Source organism: Watersipora subatra, chromosome 1, assembly GCF_963576615.1.
Source record: "Watersipora subatra chromosome 1, tzWatSuba1.1, whole genome shotgun sequence".
In the NCBI taxonomy this organism is placed as follows: Eukaryota; Metazoa; Bryozoa; class Gymnolaemata; order Cheilostomatida; family Watersiporidae; genus Watersipora; species Watersipora subatra.
This window is the reverse complement of record NC_088708.1, coordinates 56,525,914-56,548,327: the sequence shown is the minus strand read 5'-3', so window position 1 is coordinate 56,548,327 and position 22,414 is coordinate 56,525,914. Positions and strand designations below refer to the sequence as shown.

The 22,414-nt window shown below is 34.6% G+C and overlaps 2 protein-coding genes across 2 annotated transcripts in view; both read right to left on the bottom strand.

Annotated features, from left to right (window-relative positions):
- The window catches only part of LOC137408589 (uncharacterized), a 50,301-nt gene extending 46,422 nt beyond the window's left edge, over window positions 1-3,879 (bottom strand). Inside the window, exons 1-2 of the mRNA XM_068095174.1 lie at window positions 3,762-3,879; window positions 1,635-1,842 (exon numbers count right to left, since the gene is read on the bottom strand). Of these exons, the coding sequence (XP_067951275.1) occupies window positions 1,635-1,842; window positions 3,762-3,813 (260 nt within the window). The 5' untranslated portion in view covers window positions 3,814-3,879. The remainder of the gene's footprint in view (window positions 1-1,634; window positions 1,843-3,761) is intronic.
- A 3,792-nt stretch (window positions 3,880-7,671) lies between these two features.
- Window positions 7,672-18,884, bottom strand: LOC137385367 (fibrillin-3-like). The gene is made up of 5 exons (XM_068071816.1): window positions 18,760-18,884; window positions 17,494-17,601; window positions 12,778-12,957; window positions 9,346-9,498; window positions 7,672-8,569 (listed from the first exon to the last, which is right to left on the bottom strand). Exons 3-5 carry the CDS (start codon window positions 12,860-12,862, stop codon window positions 8,394-8,396), a joined length of 414 nt encoding a protein of 137 aa, XP_067927917.1. The 5' UTR covers window positions 12,863-12,957; window positions 17,494-17,601; window positions 18,760-18,884; the 3' UTR covers window positions 7,672-8,393.
- Window positions 18,885-22,414: the final 3,530 nt, after the last annotated feature.

Sequence of the window (22,414 nt, the reverse complement as noted above, 5' to 3'; positions counted from 1 at the left end):
CACTAGTTATAAAATATATTACAATAAAAATTTTTATAATTAGACAGCATTTATGTCTATAATTATGAGGTAGAAGTGAGAACTCATGAGGTAAAACAGCGGAATTATAAAGGTAGTCATATTTATGAGCTGCGACACATGAGACAGGTGTGACACACGAGACAGGTGTGACACACGAGACAGGTGACTAAAGCTGCTGGATGATAGAACTTTATAACTCTCTAGTTTTATTGCAGCAAGTAGTGAGTTTAGCCTCTGCTGGATGAACAAATCACAAGCTAAATCAACCACAGCTGTTGAATAGCTTAAAATTTACAGCAGAAATTCTTACTATTCCAGGAGCAGAATGCATATTTCAACCTCTTGTTTATCAGTGTACTCTAATGTTATACTAGTAAACCAGCGTTGATTGGTCAAACAAACAGGCTGTATGCCAAAAAGGCAGCAACTGAGTGTCCAGCTAAAGATATTATGTTCCAGTGGTTAGCAAATAATGAACTAATGTATATTTACTTTGTGTTCAGCTGCTCACAAAACCATCTGGGTAGTTTATGTTACAATTATGAAAATGTGAGCTTGACACTCTGTTTCTCCACCAAAAAGTCAGCAAACCTTAGTCAAATCTGTGTGAGCTTCAGTTACAATACTTTAGCACTCCCATAATGGTAATGGTGGTGATCAAGTAGCTGACATAATTGTGTATCGCTGTAAATGAATCTGTTGCCAGATTTGTCATTTACACATTCCAACATATAGGGCCTACCATATCTGAGAATCATAATTACACGTTTGCCCAGTTTACTGAGCAATGAAAGTGTTTCAGAAATTCTTTTCTGCTCCTTTTAGAGTATATATTGTAGGCTTGATACCCATAAACACTTGTAGACTGTAGCCAAAACATCCATGCACACTTGTATACTGCAGCCAAAACAGGCATACACGCTTATATACTGTAGACAACCAATCACTTAAACTCTTGTATGCTGCAAACAAAACACCATGTACATGCATGAACATTGTAGACAACATATTATATTCATACATATTTATATTGTAGACTAGATATCACATAAACACTTGTATTATGTAGACCAGATGTCATATGTGCACTTGTATTTTGTAGACCAGACGCCACGTACACTCTAGTACATCATAGACACTAGGTACGCACTCTGTGCAAGTGAGTTATAGCATAATGCTATTTATATGAATTGATAAATGCTCACAACCATCTCAGCTTTGCTGCACACTTTAGCTAATGGCTAAGTCAATCTGTAGAAGCCTGATGCATGCAATCATCAGCCTACATCAATAAACTCCAAATACCCTCTTCCTTATTGATAACACACTAGCTGTTTGCAGTGGTTATATAACCATAACACAAGGGTCATAGGCTAAAAACTATGCGATATACAATCACAAACACAGTAGTGGTACAATCACAAATGATATCCTATCACAAATGGTAGTGCAAAGATGACATAAAGCTGGTTGCAGTAAAAATATCTAAAAGGTTTCTTTACCAAATAAGCTTTAAACTCCATACTCCTAGAACTTGCTTGAACAGCGTGTCTAATAGAATCATATCCGCTCTCAAGTTTATACCAAGTTACAACAACTGTCTCTATACTCACTTGTTTCCAAGGATGGCATCATCACAGTCATATGAGTCATGCGTCGTGACAACAGGAAACTCCCTTATCTCCCAGCTAGACCAGGCTTTTGTTACTTCTAGGTTGAGAATAGCTCTTGTTACAGCTCCATTGGCAATAAATTCTACATTGCCGATCACTCCCGACATGTTAAAATAGGCTCGGATGCTTTCATCTTGCCCGGAAACATCTGAACAAAATATTCATGTAGTTGCTGTATAATCATTCAGATTACAGACAATACATTTTAAAGCAACCAGATGCCTGACCTTTTCTGCAATTTTAGTCTTTGGTTGATAAAATTGTAGTATGTACATTTAAATGCAAAGGTCAATTTGCATGCTGTTTTACTCAGAGTAATATCAATGTGATAATGAACATGCAGGGAGTAAATGGGTAAACAAGACAATATTAGTTAACTACCCGAGGCCATATATTTAAGAAACCATTACTGCTACAACACTCACTCCCTTGACATTATGTCAGTAAGAGAATGAACAACCGCAATAAGCTTTAACAAAATAGTTTGTGGATTAGGTAGGATTAACTGAGATCAGCCACAGCTGAGTGAGACACCATAACACGAAAAACTGCAGTGCTATTTCAGGTTGTCTTGGCATCGGCCTCGAGAATGAATAGATACATCATGGCTTTAGCCTCCACCAATTATTCATGGCATGCATAGTAATTGTGTAGGCTCTCCAGGAATACCCACTGGCCTCCACAATAGTAATCACAGGTTTTACTAGGAATAGTATGAGCTGATCACATGATCACAACAAAAGAGAAATGACTAATTTTATATTATATAATACAAAAAAAAGGACACTTTTTTATTGTCGTTGTTTTTTTAAGATTATCGTGTGTCTTGTAGCTCAGCTGTAAAATTTTTTTAACTGATATATATGAGTCAATATAACTGCCACCCTGAATTAACAGTATTTAATATGAGAACTATCAGTCTGTTGCAGCAACATAAGCTGGATATTAAATTCTATAATAACGCTAAAACATCCCATGCTCAAAGATTGTCTCAGAGATATTCACAGTAAAAATGTGGCGAGAGACATCTTCTAGTCAATTTTATGTGATCTATTCCGGGTCTAGTGAAATACTTAGATTTAAGGATGTCAGGTTATTGTTATCAAGGTTGTACAACTTTAAAAGCACACTCTACGCCAAGCCATTACTCGCTAAGCCATTGCTTGTTTCAGAATGTCAAGTTCATAAATTGAACATAGCAATTAAAGAGAATATTTGACAATTTGTTGTAAAGACTTCCACGTAATAAGCATAGGGTGGTGACTAATATAAATGCTTCAACTTTGCTTGTAGGTTTAGATTGAAAATTTTTAAAGAGACCGTCTACACTTTAGGAGTTAATGAATTATGCTTATACATCATAAATTGGTTCGCAAAAAAGCGGTTCACTTTTGGATTTCAATCTAAAATGATAAACATGTTCATAATCAACACGTTGATTATGATAAGCCTTGCCTGAGCATTTTTCGTTACTCTACTAATAATTTACACAATACCCGATAGTATGAACTTAGTAAGATGATAGCTGCTTCAACAGGCTCATCTAAATGACTGCTATGCGTAACTTGGTCTATACATGACTTGGTCAGCCGTGCAGTGTGCAGCTACACAACGACAGTGAGTGAATCTATGCTGTCTGATATAAAACGTGTTTGTTTGTATGAATGATTTGATATAGGATCTCTAGTTACATCTGAAGGTAAGAACTAGATTAAGGTGTAATATTTAGAGAACAATGGCAAGATGAAATTCTTTGGGCGTCTGCATCTAAAGATTACAGTAGAAATACATACACAAGGCATGCAAATCCATTTAAAGCCCTATATGCATTCTACAAGCTTTAGTTGGCTTACAAGAATATAGATATGCTTAAACAAGATGGCTTGTTAAGGTTGAAGGTCAACCAAACAAAACCGTGAGCCATCCGATGCCCCAAATGTACAAAATGATGACACTGGTCATTATATTTCTACGGCTAACAACTATAGTAACACAACTTATTGTGATATGGTGTACGCGATATCACTGATATGGTTGTCTGTACGAATTATATAAAGTTGTACTTACAGGCATAGTTTGCTTGAATGAAGAAAATAAATATTATGTATCTCGCGTCCATGGATGTGAAATGCTTGGCATTTGAGAACTGAGGTACGCAGGTTTATTATCACAACAGAAAGTATAGAGCTTCACTTGGAATGAACTAACTGCAACTAACAATGCATGAAACCAATTCAATTAATAAGGAGTCGGCGTAGCGCCTACAGCTCCTGCAGTGATTGGCCAGTTGTTGTAAACAGCACTATATGAGCGAATAACGGTCCCTTACATTCTTTTGAAATAGCATACTGCTATTAATCACGGATATGGCAAGATAAGTACGAAAGATAGCTATACCTTAAGTGCCGGAGTTCCTTTAATATTCATCGCTTCCGCAAAATTTTCTTGTCACGAATGGGATAACTCTTAGCTCTTCATGTTGCAAAATAAGAATTAGGAAACATTTACAACATTGAAGTCATAAAATGTCCTAGCTATGTCAATACTACAAAATTAATAACAAGCCTAACGCTTGTTTCCAACTGCAATTCAACAAAAACACTTCAGTATTGACAATCGCGTTATGAATAATATCAATAGCATACCAGAAAGTGTTTTGTATCATCAACGTTTTTGTACCTCCATTTTGCATGTACCAAATAAAAATGATAGAATTATCCAAATTGATATTACACATTATTTGAGCACCAAATATTTTCTTAATAATTCTAAGTTTTATATAATTTATGATATATGTATTCTATCATTATGGTGTAAATCAACAATATAAAATGTTGCCATTGCTTAATGCTTATCATGGTCAAAAAGAGGAAACTAATACGCTGTCTGTTGACTTGCTCTGTAATAAGAACATGATCATTATTTTGTCCTTGTAGTTTGTACATCTACTAACGATGAAAGTAATAACATCATTTTAGACAAAATCTCCATGAAATTATTAATAGACTTAAAATATTAATAATAGAATAAAATACTTTGTCACCATTTTAAAAGTTCACAATCTAAAAACTGTATTTGTATACAGTGACATTGATATGTGATATAATATGTGATAATTCTAGCTATAGGAGTACATTTATTATAGCCTATTAACAGCTGCATATGTGATTTTAGTTAGAATTATTTAGGCGTGAAAGTTTTCAAAAGTAGTATTTACTATAAGTCAACTAAATCTGCTATCTGCATAACCCTACAGTAATTACATAAATATGGCTTTCAAGGTAGCGTCTGACCTAATGTCAGTCTTAACGAACATTATTGCAAGCTGACACAACTCCTGCTGTTTAAGATATCACTGCATAACAACATTCATACTGTTGATCTGAAGTGTTCAATTCTAATGGGTTGTGCTCTCTTAGAATGTCACTAATGATGTTGAGGGAAGACAATTAAGTTTTGCACGATTGGCAGGTAAAATCCACTTGTTTTATTCAGAAAAATCAATGAGGATATTGGATATGAGCAAGATAGATTTGAAATTATCTAAAACTTTCAGTCAAGCATGGCCCAACCATTACCAGTCCCCAGCATACTGACAACTTATTACAGAAACAGTCAAATCGTTTTTTTTTCAAGTTTCTTGTGGCAAGATCAACTTTCAACCAAATATTCATTTTTTATAAACATGCAACAGAAATTTGTTTCTTCAATGAGCTGATTTATCCATTAAAAGTAAAAATCTGTTTCAAGTTATTTTTTGAAAACTCACTTTTATTACAATATTTCTATTATATCTATCAAAAATACACTAACGTACCAAACACCAACTCACCTCTTAATAAATCTAAGATTGTCCTTCTCAAACAACTTTTCGACAATTCTCATTGCCAAACTTTGCAATGAGATGTGTTGAATTTCGTATAACTTTGATTATAAAATTTCAGAAAATACATAGAATTGCAAAGCAAAATCTGGTCTTTTAATCCTCACAAATGTCTTAATTTTTTGAAAACTATTTGGTAATGTAATAAAAATGTCAGAAATTTGTGGGTTAATATTGATCTGCAGTTTTTCAATGTCGGAGCGACTGATAAATATGCCATTTACAATGAGAGTGTTTATTATCTTTGCATTCCATGAATAGAAGTAAATACTCAACACAAGTTAAATAGTAGCTTTGTTAGTTAAGTTGCTTTGCCAACAATTTCGTAAATAAAATAATTCTATCAAATCATTAACAAATGGTTTTACTTGACAATTACAGAAAATATTCATATTGTAAATAATGCTAGTCTACACAATTGCATAATAGTCAGTGTCAGATGTATGGCTACTGTGAAATGAAATTGTTTTGGCATACAAATTAAAAAAAAAAAATCTAGCTGCATTAATGCTTTCAACAGTTCTAAGAGACTAGCAGCTCTATATCGCACTTTTAATAAGCTCAATTAGAAGATGTGACAGAGTAGCTACCTAACTATGAGTTAGTGTGATCATGGTGCAAGTTAAGTGATGAGAATGTATACACACCTAGGCATTAAATCCTAGATCATGACATCGTGTAGGTTTTAGAATTTAATATTGCACGTATTTAGGATAAGCTTATTTTGCATCTAAGACAACATCTTTTACAGTGATCAATCGTCTCTATACTGCTTGGCTGGCATTGGTAGATGTAATTGCACCCATTACCAGAATTCGTAGCCACGAGCCTTCTACTGCAGCGTATTAACTAGCTGGATAAAAATAACTGCTCCTATCACTAATTGTAAACAAATTATGGCTCTATTTTCATGCTCTCAAACTGTATTATTTGATCGTTCATTCATAGTTGGAGTTGTCTACCCAGTTGTATTTTTTGCTCATGTTTCACATGTATGTATCATTAGTGTATAGTTTAAAAAAAACTGCAGAACCCTTTTACGGATAAGAGCAAGAACAGTTACAAACGGCTGCAGCTGAAACTTCCTATTTATTATTCATTGGTTCTAATACATCGGGAAACCTGTTACAATAAAATTAGTAATTAATCGACAATCAATTCGGTAAATTATAAAATAGTAACCAGTTAATGAATCAAACAATTCTTGTGATAGCATAATTCACAAATGGATGACAAAATCTTGAGAATAAAATAAATACTGACCTGTGTCTCTATTTTATCCAATCAATGTTCCGCGATAACAGTACTGTACATCAAGGTAGAATCCTATAAAACTTACGTTGTGCTAGAAAATTTGAAATTAACAGATTAGCATTGTGTCATCACTTTCCTACTCGGCAGGCACAATCAGGATTGCTATTGGTCTGGCAAACAGGCCTGTGGCAGCACAAACCAACGAAAACGCTGTATAACAAGAATTGTGTAACTACTTGACAAAGTAAACAGCTACGAAGCTCAGTGCTAGTTAAAATAAGTGCAACTATTAATAGTCAGTTTAATCAGACCAAAGCGCTTCTGTTATTATTTAGTTGAAATTCAAAGAAACTTATTATAATTGGTGTTTTGTATTTTTCACATTTCACATTTATCGTATATAGGTCACATACTCTTCCTTTCAAACACTCAGCACTCTAGAAGGACATTTGGCAATATCTACGAAAATCCCATACTATCTTTAATATCATGTTAGCAGGTATGTGCGCCTTATTGCAGTGTTGAAACTGTTTTTGTTTGCTTGGTAAGCTAGTCCGAAGAATTTTAAAAAACTCCATAAATCTTTTTCCAAATTTCAAATTTAAATGCATTTTCGCAACATATATCAATAAGAAAACGAGTTACGGTTATCTTGTGTTCAGTTTTATCTTTGGATAAATAATTAGTGAAGTCAGGTTATACATTGAATACTAAATAAACCTATTGCCATTGCTTAAACTGCTCCCATACTAGAATATAGTTCAGAGTGTAAGCTCTTCTGCCCTGTTCCATTGTGCATTCGTCTGCATACTCATGTGACAGGACTGAGAGAAAGCGGATACAGACTATAGTTTCTTCGCGACATACATGTAGGATCAGAAACTCGTATTTTGGATGAATGCTGAAACGTATATGACAAACTGGTCAATACATTTTCGAACAATTTTGAGGGCAGATTAAAGAAAAACACCGAGTAACGTAAAAATGAGCATGTCAAGATTATACAGATTTAACAGCAGATATTGCTTTTTCACTGTTGTTCAGACTACATATGACATCATTATATCAGGTGCCTTACTAGATGCCATGTTATGTGCTTTCGCGCAAGACTTTGCAAGACTAATACATACTTTGTAAACCAAAAAACTAATTTCAATGGCTGACAACAGCAGTCAATTCAGACACTCGCATGCAATAGTCACATCATTGTAATAAAAATAGTACTGAAAATATAATAATCAGTCGGACATACGCTTCATTGGCATAGCAATAATTCAATATGAGAGGCTATCCTTAACTGCAAGTTAGCTTTGCAAACAATGTACAAAACACATTGAGTCATTTATAACAAATGAAAATAGTAGCTGTATGCTATCACATTGCACATTGATGGGAGATACTTTTTTAAAAGGAGATAAAATATACTTAGCGAATGCCACATTGATGATAGTAAGCATTCACTCAGCTATCAGAGTAAATGTTGGTATCCAGAAGCGTGCTAGAATTACATCATAGCATAGTTTTATAGTATTACCAAAGGCGCCATTACTTCATGGACATATCTACCGGTAGTAGGAGGCTCTGTTGTATTCCTCACGGCAAACCCTTTTACCACCTTCTACTCTTACGGTGTACCCGTTGATGCATCGGCATCTTTGCTGCGTTTCATGACAAGAAGTATTAGGAATGGAAGTACATGCTAAAGCAGATACCCTTGTACATCTACTTCCGAGAGTGGCTACAAGATGGGCAAGTAACTTGTAACAGATAAAAATTACTACATTGCTCTGGTTAGAGCAACTATGCTAACATACACTTGAGAAACCAATCAAAAATGACTCAAAATACAATTTCATGGAAACCTTTTAGGTGTTTAGTCAGTGAACGTAAGAAAAGTCTAACACAAAAACTTCAAACAACCCAAAGAACAGGTATTTCAGGAAAGCTTCAACAGAACAACGGAACATGTAAGACTCTAAATCAACCAGGGAGATAAGATAGAGTTACTGTTAACAACTGTTAAGATACCATCTGTTAAACGGCATGACTGCCTAAAACAAACTATAAAATTATAAACTAAATTTAAACATGCAAAACGTAAATCCTAAGATCATCAGAGTTTTTCAATTAGCAAATGTAGAGCACATTGATATGTCCATTAATAACACACCTAATATTGAACACAGCCTCAGCCAGCTTGGAATGAGCTTTATCAAAAGATGAATATTGTTTATTGAGATTACATGGATTATGCCGACTGCGTCTTTTGATGTACAAATTTAAAAGTGTAGGATCAACATCACAACCTACCTGATTAATTAGGTTTAAAATTGAAAAAACCATAATCTTATCAAATAATCTGAAAATGAATTAGGTTTGGAAATCCATTCCTATCAGCATATAAACAACTTATTGTCTCTATTATTTTATACAGACTTATGTAATGAGTAAAAAACAACTTCTGCTCTCAGGCTTTGAACATCAACAAAACACACAAAAGTCCTTATTATCTACCTGGTTGGCACTCGCCCGCTTTATATGCCAGGCCTTCATTGCACATGCAGTATTTTCCGTTCTCGGATAACTGGAAGTTGGAAGGACAAACGCATTCATTGTTTTCACACACAGCATTCCCAATACTGCTACATCCACTTGCACAGCCATCACCTGTAACGTTTGTCTCATTTAAACGACAAGAGCAATCTTTGTTATACCACTAAGCCATGTGAGGTGATGAGCTTTGACACAAACAGCATTTAGAGATCTTTTACCTTTGAAATAAGAATCTAATGTTGGTGTGCATCAATTGGCAATGAGAAGATTATATAACACACGTTGGTGTCTACATCTAAGATATTACCACTAATTTGCTTTTATACGGACACATGAATAAAGCTGCAACACATACCCATACATACATATGTGTAACATTGGTAGATGTTACACATATGCTAACATACATACATATGTGTAACATTGGTAGATGTTACACATATGCTAACATACATACATATGTGTAACATTGGTAGATGTTACACATATGCTAACATACATACATATGTGTAACATTGGTAGATGTTACACATATGCTAACATACATACATATGTGTAACATTGGTAGATGTTACACATATGCTAACATACATACATATGTGTAACATTGGTAGATGTTACACATATGCTAACATACATACATATGTGTAACATTGGTAGATGTTACACATATGCTAACATACATACATATGTGTAACATTGGTAGATGTTACACATATGCTAACATACATACATATGTGTAACATTGGTAGACGCTAAGTGCACATGAATGTGCACTTAGCATCATATTACATCCCTGTAGTTTTCTTCCTCAGTCTTACAGCTCCTGAAAATGTGCTGCAAACATCCAGAACTTTATATGATGAGATTGGTTCAGAGTAGCCAACAATTTTTACATATCTTGTAACACACATTTGATTGATCAACATAAGCGTACAACTCTTAGACATCTCATAAATATACATATCTGTTATTGGTAGAAATAATCTAATAAAAACTTTGCGGCAAAAATCTCTGTTGAGTGCTAATGTTATTAATAAAAAAATTAGTAGAAGTTAGTCAGGAACATTACGTGCAAATCTAAAATTTTAGTGATTAGGAGTTGTCAGCTATGACACAAGACAACTCTATGTTTATATTGGTAATTGCTGCATTAGGTGTATAGCCAGCAGTTGAAACGGGTAGCTGCTAATTTGTAACATTTTAATGCAGAAATAACAAATATTAAAAGAGAATATAATCCTTTAGTTTCTAGAATACAACTACAATACCACAGCTCTAGTGAACATATCGTAAAACCTGTATTTGAACGCCACCTTTATTTGAATGCCACCTTTATTTGAGCGCCACTATGAGATGAGAGAAGGGTTGAAAATTAGAGCGCAACCCTTTAATTGAACGACACATCTATTTAATCGCCACTATTTGACATTCTTGATCTTGACAAACTCATAATAGCAAGTGATCAGCTGAAAAGTGTTCACCAAACAGTACTACTGATAATGACTCGATTACATCAATAACAATTAATTTGTTCATTGTTTCTGTTCATATCAAAGTCCATTTTTTAACTCGAAGTCTTTACGTTTTCATTAAAACTTTGAATGCAACACCATAAAAATAATTAGTAACTGTATCAGGTTAATAGTAGTTCCTTTTTTAACGTGGCCGTGATACTTCGATGTATGTGAAAAAGCTTTTGCATTTGCGATGGAATCAGTGTTACTACATATTTTGAAGCTAATATGTAAAGGCTATTTTGATTACATGCGGTTTCTCTTTATTTGCGCAAAAGTGTATACATGCGTTTTAGCATGTATCCAGTAAGAGTTTTGCTCTGCTAAAACATTGTTTGAACGCTAATATCGACTAGCTCAGCTGTGCAGAAAAGAAGTTGAAGTCAGAAGGCACTGTCGAAGGTATTGAATAACCAGAAGAATATAAAATGATTCCAAACAGAGTTAACAATCAGAACACAACTAGCCAAAGAAATGATGCTAATATTTCAGTTTTAAATATGTTAATGTTTGTTTTAAAATGTTATTTTTTGTTTTTAATGTATTATAAATATGGTTTATTTAGGTTACTTGTTCCCGGATATATATTCGTTGCATTTGATAGATTATTATTATATACCAGTAACTTATAAATTTGCAGATTTATAGCATATTATTTGACAGCATTATTGGGCAATCTGAACTTGGCTTACAATGGATCGATGCTCGTAACTACTCATCTGCTGCACATAAAAAACTAGTTTTGACTGAAAACTAGCGAACATATCAATGAGTGCAATAAGCTTTCATGCAACCTTGTTAAATCCAGTTTTGGCTGAAAACTAGCAAACATATCAATGAGTGCAATAAGCCTTTATGCAACCTTGTTAAATCTAGTTATAAAATAAAAATGTGCCTCCAAATTTAGAACAACAAAAAAACTTGAACACTTCACAAATTGCACCGCAGGTTATAAGATCATTGTAGGTTAATTGCAAGCAATAGATATAAACTGGTAGAGACATGTATCAGCTTCCCTGTGCATATTTTGGTAGAGGTCTAATAAAAGTTTTTTTCATCCAAAATGTTTTATGTCGCTCTGCCCGAAGGAGAGTGAAAAAAGTAGGCAACATTCGATTAGCCCGTGAAAGGGCTAAATTTATCATCTCAATATTCTAACGAGGGGTTTAAAAAATACGCCGCCGCTTTTATTTGAACGTCACTTCTAATAAAGTGCCACTCTAAGGGAAGGGTTGAAAATAGAGTGTAATGGCGTTCAAATAAAGGTTTTACGGCATATAAAAATTAATCCCAACATTCTTTGAGCTTTATCAGTGATAATAAAACTATGATGCTAACGTAGGCCAAGAATTAAAGTCGGCTAGACTTTAGTGATAGTTTTTGATACCTTTTTGATTAGAAATATTTTTGAAATTAAAGCTCTGACGAAGCCTAATAAATAAGTTTAATATATATATAGCGTATGAATGAGGTTAAACGCCAAAACATTAGCTGTGAGATGTTTGCGCCCAACCATATTTTACCTGTGATTTATTACATTAGGCTCTAACAGGTGAAGTGCTAGGCGCGATTAATTGGACTGCACTTTAAAATATTTTAGCAACAATATAATACAAGAAACCTGAAAACTGAATGGTTTTTTAGTACAACAAGCCAATGTGGAGTTACATTGTTACAGTGATAAAACTTTTGTTTTGCTAAATTTTTTGCCAGAAAATAAAGCTTGGCTTTATATACCTAAATCAGTAAAAATTATTCTTTGTTTGAAAGCAACTATATCGGTATTTAACAAAAAGTTTGTAGGTTTTCCTACAGGAGGCAATTCTCATGTAATAGTTCTAGAAAAAAATAAGCTTAAGAACAAGCTGGTACTTACATTCTGGTACCTGGATACACCATCTTTGCTCTCTGAAACAGCCACCAGAGCAGAATGTTCCAGACGACTTACAAATGGCATCCATTGTACCAGTATAGGTATTACTATGAATGATATGTTGCGCTGCTATAGAGATATAACTGGACAGAATGCAGTGCGGCTGCCACTCATCTGACCTTGCTGGAAAAAACAAAATAGTGAATTACAATTAAAACTTGACATTTTCCACATGAATGTGATATACAATTGCATAAAGAATATTTTACAGCACCACATGATACAACAGGCAATGGATAGTATAATTTTTTTAGAGCTAACAGTATGAAAGCAAGCTCAAAATTGCTTGCAACTAGCATTTGACAATTTTCAAATATTCTTTATTTCGATGCCCCATCATGCCACATCGCTTACTCAATTTTTAAGCCACCATTCAAAAGCCCAAGTCGTGATTGAAAAAAATATGACAGTATTTCGACAACAAAAAATACTCTGGCAATGTGCCGATAAAAGCGTTGATAAATACTAAAAAATTAAAAATTTACTTCACTCATAATCTTTTTTATGTAACAAATAAGCTGAAGCAGAGTGTAACTGTTTCCGATTTGCCGGCATTAGCACTAGTGTTTGGTTTCTGGCGTGGTACAAAGAAATTATGTATCGAACTGTATGTATTACGCAACTGTTTGTTGCAGATCTGTTCGTGGTCTGCCTGATTGACTTAGTGCTTCCTTGGTTATTGTCACACCCTGGGTGTGTGTTTGAATAGGATTGGATTGGGCTCATGGGGCCAATTTTTTTGACCAATGGGACTCAACTTTTTAGTGTACTGACACATCTCAAGCTCTTGCTGCCTTGAACCATCCTCAAGCTCTTGCTGCCTTGAACCATCTCAAGCTCTTGCTGCCTTGAACCATCTCAAGCTCTTGCTGCCTTGAACCATCTCAAGCTCTTGCTGCCTTGAACCATCCGCTCAATGGCTCAGCCAGCTTTTGCTATTCAGTTAGACAACAAGCAATTCGCTGTCTGTTGAAAATGTATTCACCTCAGTGTTTCAGCTTAGTGAGATCCATTTTAGGGTCATTTTGATAGTCAAGATTTAATAGTAAAGGAGGCAAATGTTAGTAGTGCATATGCCTCTTTATATTTTATTATATTTTAAATGCATACACTTTTAACATTTTTGCTTGTATTGAATGTTGTTTGAAAAGTTTTACATGTGTGATTTTACATTAGTGTGATTTTTGCTATGTGATTTTAGACTTCAAGGTGGTTTCAGTGTCAGTGAAACAGTGAAATAAATTACCACACACTCATCAGTAAGGATCCAAGCCTTCCTATTTGGGAACAGTTTAAAAGTTAGTTAAAGTCTAGCGAATACCAATTCGCTATACAGACATTTTCATTGGTACAGCGTATCTTTACACAATTCATTGTAGCCAGCTGGTGGCAGTTAAACGAACTTAATTAATGGTATCATTCTTGGCATTGTTTAACCTAACATGACCATTCAGCAGCATTGATGATACACTTGACAAGAGAACACCGCACAGAGTTTACAAATATTTCTACATTATAGCAGTATTTTAATGTCTTCTCTACCAGGTACTTTTTAAAGCTAATGTCTCATTAAAAAACCTGAAAATATATTCTACATGTTGTGATGGAAGCCAGCAAGACACTAGCACATGATAGTCAGCCAGCTAAGAGTTCATTAACTAGCTGCAAGCACGACCAGCCCGGAGCTGTACAGCTACAGAGTCTATGCAGTGTAGGCACAGGGTCTATATAGTATAGGCACAGAGTCTATAGAGCCTATAGCTCACAGAGTGTATAAAGAGCCCTATAAGCGCACAGAGTCTATACAGAGTCATATAGCGCAGATCCTGCGACCGATGGAAGCTATACGAGAGGCCGCGAGTTTCCAAACAAACAGGCAATACCCTCCATTTTAGCTAAGCTATAATGAGGAGACCACAACATTAACAAACAAAATTAATTTCCATTTGCAGTTGCTCTAAAATTGATTGTTGTATTATGTACCATATGAAAGAAGACAAAACTTCCGACAAGATGATACCAATAATTCTATAATTTAAGATAACCCTATTAAAGCTGAATTCAAAGCATAAGTCTTACCTAAACAGGCATACACCTTTAGGCATACACCTTTAGGCATACACCTTTAGGCATACACCTTTAGGCATACACCTTTAGGCATACACCTTTAGGCATACACCTTTAGGCATACACCTTTAGGCATACACCTTTAGGCATACACCTTTAGGCATACACCTTTAGGCATACACCTTTAGGCATACACCTTTAGGCATACACCTTTAGGCATACACCTTTAGGCATACACCTTTAGGCATACACCTTTAGGCATACACCTTTAGGCATACACCTTTAGGCATACACCTTTAGGCATACACCTTTAGGCATACACCTTTAGGCATACACCTTTAGGCATACACCTTTTACAGCCTACGTATGACATCATTATATCAGGTGCCTTACTAGATGCCATGTCATCTGCTTTCGTGCAAGACTTGAGTTTTTAAATGAGTTTCTAAATTTGTTTAAACTGATGGCAAAAGTAATGCAATAATGCAGTAATGGCACCTTACAATAACAAAACATAACGCCAACATGATAGCCTTTTTGCCAAGCAGAAACTGCTGAGCAAACACGGCTACGGCTAGAACAGGCCAGAATTGCTACTGAAAGTATTTCTGAAAGTGAATAAGATAGTGTGCTTTTTGTAATATACCCTGCTCTCTTTCTTCTCACCGTTGCCTATCACAACGTTTGAAGTACCCGCACAAGTTCTGTAGTACTCGTAGCTGGAAAAAAGTAAAAGTAACTCAGCTGCGGAATGAAATGAACATGTTTACTATCACGAACAGTGGCAAATCCAACATTTTTAAGTAGTCAAGGTGTGGCAATTCATAGACAATACATTGAATGAGAAGTACTTACATTTTTGAAGGAGAAATTTAGTAGGTAAAACGCGAAAACAATTTTCTGGGTGCCCGCAAGAAACAAACGTTCACATGACCTTCCCTTTACGCGCCGGCAGTAAATATATAATTACATGCAATTTACTACTCATTAATTTATTTGATGAGTAGTACATTTCATTTTATTAATTTATTTAACACTCCTTAATTCAGTTCGCTTAAAAAAATTAAGCTTAATTATTTTGCTTGGCTGGAAAAAAATTAGTAACTCAGCTGCGGAAGCAAACGAAAATGCTTACTATCACGAACAGTGGCAAATCCAACATTGTTAAGTAGTGGAGGTGTGTCAATTCATAGACAATACAACATTGAATGAGAAGTAGAAATTTTGAAGTAGGAATTTTGTAGGTAAAACGTGAAAACAATTGTCTGGGCGGCCACAAGAAACAAACATTCACATGACCTTCCCTGTACGCGTAAATATTAATATTCACTAGTACATATATATTAACTCAGTTCGCTTTGTAAGACCGAATCGAAAAAAGGAAAGACCCCTCTATAAGGTGGACTAACACACAGGCACGCACGCGCGCGCACACACACATATATACAGACAGATTGTTTGCCATTTATATAGTAGATAGAAGATATGTACAGATATATATATCTGTATGTATATACATGTATATACATGTATATGTATATCTATATACACTGTATATATATATATATATATATATATATATACGGTATCTGTATATACACATACAGTACATGTATATATACACTACCTGCATTGATGCATACGGTATCTGTATATATAAATATATATTTATATCTGAATATTATATATGATTTCATTATTTCATCATTTCAATACCAAAATCCTTTGCCAAAAAAGCTGATGTATATAGTATATGAATGTACTTCTTTGACAAAGGAATTCGTTAATTTATTACATAATTAATTTGAATTAATTTGTTAATTTTATAAATCATATAATTTCTCTAGAAACTCAAACCAGAAACTGGTTGCAGATACAAAACCTATCAGAATTTGGGCTACATACCAATTTACGTAAAACTTGTGCTTTGACTTTAGCTTAAGAAGGGTTCTTTTAGTTTAAATTATAAAATTATTGGTATCATCTTGTAGGGATTTTGTCTTCTTTCAAATAGTATAATACACAACCAATTTTAGAGCAACTGCAAATGGGAGTTCTTTTTATTTGTTAATGCTGTGGTTTCTTCATTATAGCATATATAAAATGGTCTGTTAGTTTGAGAACTAGCGTTTTTGTTTCCAATTTTGGTCACGGGACTCTGCACTATACGGCTCTGGATCAGCTGAGCGAGCAGAAATTAGTCTGTAGGGCCTATTAATTACAATCAGCCTGGCAACAAAAACACGAAACAATACATCTGTTTCCTTTGAGCACTTCATGCCCTCCACATACACGGGCAACAAAGTCACATCTATTAGCAAAAAACATGGATGAATGAAAGAGGTTTCTTTTCTATAAATGGTCATTAATCCTTGTGGATTTATCCGCCTTTTCACTTTTCACGTACGTAGGTTGTTTACACATGCACAACTATGCAGTCGCCTTCTTGACCATAATATTGTAAGGCTGAGGTCGTCAGCTTGTAGGTAATGCTAGGCTAAAGCCTGACCTGATTTAGAATGTCATCCTTGATGACAAACCACACCAGCTATAAAGAATCATTCAACATCAACAATTTAAATTTGTATTTACAATCTTTAATGGCGAAGCATGTGTGCTCCCCTAATCTTGCATGTGTGATGAGTCCGCTTTTTCTTCCAGCCTTCCACTGCCAATTACGCTCATTTTCATTAGTGTCATCTACAAACATGTAACTCTTAGCATTTTATGAGAGTATGAAAGTGCTATTTTAAAAATGGGCAAACTAAAATTGGTTTGAACAGGAACACTTTAACATTTTTGAATACATCAAAAGCTTATTCAAAAATTTTGAAATATTCCTTCTCATATCAATTATGGTTTTACCTGCATCAACTTTGTTGGTTAAAAACAAAAGCCCTCCTGCATCAAATAATTGTCAATAGTCGATTAGTTTGCATAAACGACTGAAATTCAAAGACAAGATGTCAACTAACTAATTTTGTGCTAAAATGTGGAAAGCGATGAACTCTGCAATAATATTCCTATAGCAATAACTGAGTAGATACATGATACTATACTTAATGAATAACCCATTCAGTGAGTGAAGACTTAATGCAAAAGACAAAGAGAAAAAACGAATTTGATTAATTTTTTCAGCTGAAGTGTCTATAAATATCATTCAATTGCATATGGAACCAAGCCTTTTTATACAAGGTTAGTTGTCAAATTCAAATTTTGAGTTAGTCAAATAGCTTAATATACTGTAGAACATCTATATGAGCACCACCTTTTTTTGAATACCACCCCTATTAGACCATTACTTTGACATTTATTACGTTTGATATTTACGAACTCATAATAGAAAGTGATCAGTAGAAAAGTGTCTACAAAGTGGTACTAATAATGACTTAGTGACATAAATGAGCGCTTTCGGGCTTTGCGCGAAGAAGAGTGCAAAATGTAGGCAACATTAGCATTGCCTCGCCCGTAAAAGGGTTAAATTTATCTTCCTGAAGTTCTGGTAGGCTAGTCAAAAAATAAAGCGCCACCTGTTGTATATTGATTTCGAAGGTGTGCGTTCCCTTTAACTTATTGCAAAATTACCGCAATCATGGATCATAAGACGAGTGAAGGCGATAAGAAAAAGGAAAAATGTTGTCGACACAAACCAATAACTACAGTTGTGGTACAGTCAATAAACTAGAAAACTAAGTCTAGGTTGTCCTTTTTGTAGGACCAAAGGGGTGCATTTAGAAAGATCTTGGAACAGATTAGGCTATTTACATGTATTTTACTGTTTGTATAACATAAAATTCCTATAATGTAAACGTTTATGGAACTGATTATTTAGGTGGTAAGAGCATCTGCTGTACCTACTTTTACCATCGGCAGTACAGGCATATACAATGAATGAGTCACTATCATGAGCACAGGTGTCAACTTCTTCGCTCCAATAAAACAGTACTGTCCTAGAGGAATTGATGCATTGGCCAAGCTCTACTCTGACGCACTGAGACTGTGCTTTACACAGCTCCAAACGACTTGACTTATAGTACTCGTACCCCTCTCCATAAGTATAGCTGTAGTCTGATATTTCATAGGCTGAGAATACACCTAAAATATTTAGTAAAGAAGCTCACAATGAATCTCAAATATATTTAGTCACAAGCATGTCCTTTAAGTACTATATAGCAATGATGACAGTCATACATTCAAATAAAGCCAATGTCCAACCTGACCCACCCATACCAGTTTGGATATCATATAGTAATGATAACAACTACAGTCATACATCTATATACGAGTGCCCTAACAAACGAGAAACTCAAAAAGTGAGCTGACTTTCGAGCAAGTTTCTTCCTTGAGATACGAGTAGTCTTTGAAATATGAGCATATTAGCTGGGGTGTGATCGCCACTACAGTATATGGCCAAGTATAGAAGAGGCCATTTTCGAGAACATCATTACTTAGTCATTTCCTTGAATCTGTTTGACAAAGTTGTTAAAGGGTTGGCTAAAGGTTATAGTAAACGTGAGGCAAGAACTGCTTAACCGAAGACAATCTCTATAAAAATAAGGTGGTAAAATTAAAGAAAGTAAAAGACTAACTTTGCTTAAGTGTGTGTTTAGTAAGCTAAAGTTATTGAAGCTAAATTCAAGGTTTCTAATATGTAAGGTCACAAAAGTTTAGTGTACAGGACGCCTCGCTCTCAAGTATCTCTCTCAGACAGCCGTTATCCAGGTCTGTCCCGAAGGCAAAAACTTCATACAGTAGTGCACATAGTGATGTTACATTTTATTGCAGATTATAACAACTAAATAGGTATTGTTGGTACTGAATTACAACAATTAAAAACATATTTTTCCATCATAATATCCTGTTAAGGCGGTTTTTTATAGTATGGTAACGGATTAATTTGTACTTGAAGATTTTATCTAGGAAATAGTGCCTTGAGATGAGAGTAAATTGATTTACAAGTCCCGTCTCAGAACGCATCAAGCTCGTCTGTCGAGGTATGACTGTATATATTCAGGTGAAGGACATTGTTTAGCCCTACTACCCGAAGCTGCAAAATGCTTACAATGATTTCTAGTGATACTGTTTAACATGATCTTGGAAGAAGTTCTCCCAATAAAAGAAGTTACTGCCAGTTATAATGCAACTTGCAATACTGGCGCAGGTTTTAGATAAGTTTAAAGAAATCTACTAATCTAGACAATGGGTTTGTTGCGCTACAACCATAAGACACTAATGTCTACAAACAAACACTTATTATGCTGGTTTTCAACTATCACCAATGTCTTAGAGTCGAGAGTGCTAACCATATGCCAACCAGCAACGAGGGCAAGCAACACAGAGCTATACAATCACAATCGAATTCATGCACACTATCACAACAGTTAAAATTTCAAGATAAATGTACAGTATGTAAAGAGATATCAACAAAGCCTACCGAGACATATTATCAAGTTAACAATCTGCTATTTGGTGCTATTTTCAAGAAGTGTAACTTTGTTAAATATAATAATAGCTACTCATAAAAAATATTTAATCAATAATCCTATGTGCCACATCAATAACCTACCCGTTGCAATAGCTAGAGTCAGACAAAGTTGCAAGAGCAGAGCCATGGCACAGACGCTGAGCAATGAATGATCACAAAATAAGTGATATTGAAGGTAGTCAACCTGATGAGAGACAGATGCAGACATTTGCACGGTATGTTAGCCAAACTAATACTGGTGTTTACCATTATGAGGTTGCATAACCAATGATAAATGTGACGCGGGTGGCTAGATAGCTTATCAGAGCGATATATTTTACAAAATTTGAAAGAGATGTAATGGGTACTCGCTTTATCCATGTACTCTAACAGGCTTTCTTGAACATATTTTATCTATTTTTATTCTGTGTACATTACTAACATCTCACTATTTGCCAATAATCATGATGCGAAACCTCCAAAAAATCTTATATCTAAAAATTGAGCCAAATCAGCTAGCATAGGATATTTACAATACATGTCTATGGCGAATCTGAAGGTTTTATCTATGTAAAATAATGAAAATAACGCAAGAGTTCATAGATCTTGAACAGATAAAAACATTTTACAAGCAAAGGACACCCAATACGAGCTGATTGCAATAGAATATTACATAAGCATGGCATTAGCTGACTTAGAAGTGATTTATTAGATTACTTTTATTGTAAAAGTAAAACATATTTTCTAGATGTTTTCAACGGTGAAAAATGCTAGAAGCGTCATCTAAATAAAATGAAGATGTAAGTTCATAAATAGCAGAAGATTTCCAGAGAAAACTCTCATTTTTAGTATTCTTGTACGTTATTTCATTGAAGTCTGACAACAAACTTTTGTTGCTTTGTTCACCCAAGTACTATGTGTGCACGTTTCCTTCTCTAAAAATATGTGGTTTATATTTCGGACATATTATAGATGGACCTGTTTCAACGCATCATCTTGTTAATATACTGGCAACTGAATTATTTAGCCTCAAAAAAACTAAAATTTTAAAAATCCTTTGGAGTATTTTGTGGAGTATTTAGAGAATTGTGCTAATTATAGGAGAAGAAATTTAAAAGTAATTACTGCACATAAAAAACCTGTCTACAAAATGGTTCCTAGATATGCAGCATCGCTCAGCTTGACAGTATTGCATCAACATGCATATGGGCTATGTCTATTTAATGAATGTTTTTTCCTACAAAAATCGTTTTGAGAATTTGTAATTTTTACAAAACCAATTTATAAATATATTTTTGATCAAGGTATACACGGTTCAACTGAGACCACACTACATTGTTACTTACATGTTTTAGTCTGAAAGACCCTTGAGCACAAGTATTGTGAGCATAGACAAAAACATTTAAGCTGTAAATACTTGTTTCCCTGTAATAAACCCTCAAAATGGCTGCTGCAAAGATTGAAAGTAAATGGAGAGCTGGGATGGAAGTACTTTAATGCAGGCAGAGAGAATAGCAAACATTTACATGAAAAAGGTAAATGTTCAAGAGAAGAATTCGCTAAATGTGTTCGCATGGAAACAGGATCATGCAGTCCATGGTAATTTGAGTAGACCAAGTAAAATTATTTTTAAACAGACCACCTTTAAAATTTCTAATGATTTTCAACCTTTTTCAGCATTGCATTGCACCATTACTCTTTCTTACCGAAACAATTTGATATTTTTCAATCGGTGCTGGGTCTTTAGTATCGTAACTTTGAAAACTAGTAAGCAAAATTGCCATATATTATTGTCATGTCAATTCAGTAAAATTTTCTAACCTTCAAAAAGGGCAGGGAGTGGATTAATTAGCCGACAGCATAGATTTTTATTGCCTTAACGATGTCATATAACATTACAGATTGGTGTTTGAATAATAGTTTTGTGTAATTTTGACCAAATACCTGGGCTTATCAACATTTTTAGGTTGTGAAAATGGACAGAAAGATTCATGAACTTTGCAAAATATCGACCAGAAACAGCAGCAGTGCTGTGTAATTGAAATGTTG

Coding starts and splice junctions, on each gene's coding strand:
- LOC137385367 (XM_068071816.1), bottom strand. CDS start 12,862: ATGGATGCCATTTGTAAGTCGTCTGGAACATTCTGCTCTGGTGGCTGT. Junction 9,499..12,777: donor GTGTATCCAGGTACCAGAAT/GTAAGTACCAGC, acceptor CAAACGTTACAG/GTGATGGCTGTGCAAGTGGA. Junction 8,570..9,345: donor AGCGGGCGAGTGCCAACCAG/GTAGATAATAAG, acceptor CCCATCTTGTAG/CCACTCTCGGAAGTAGATGT.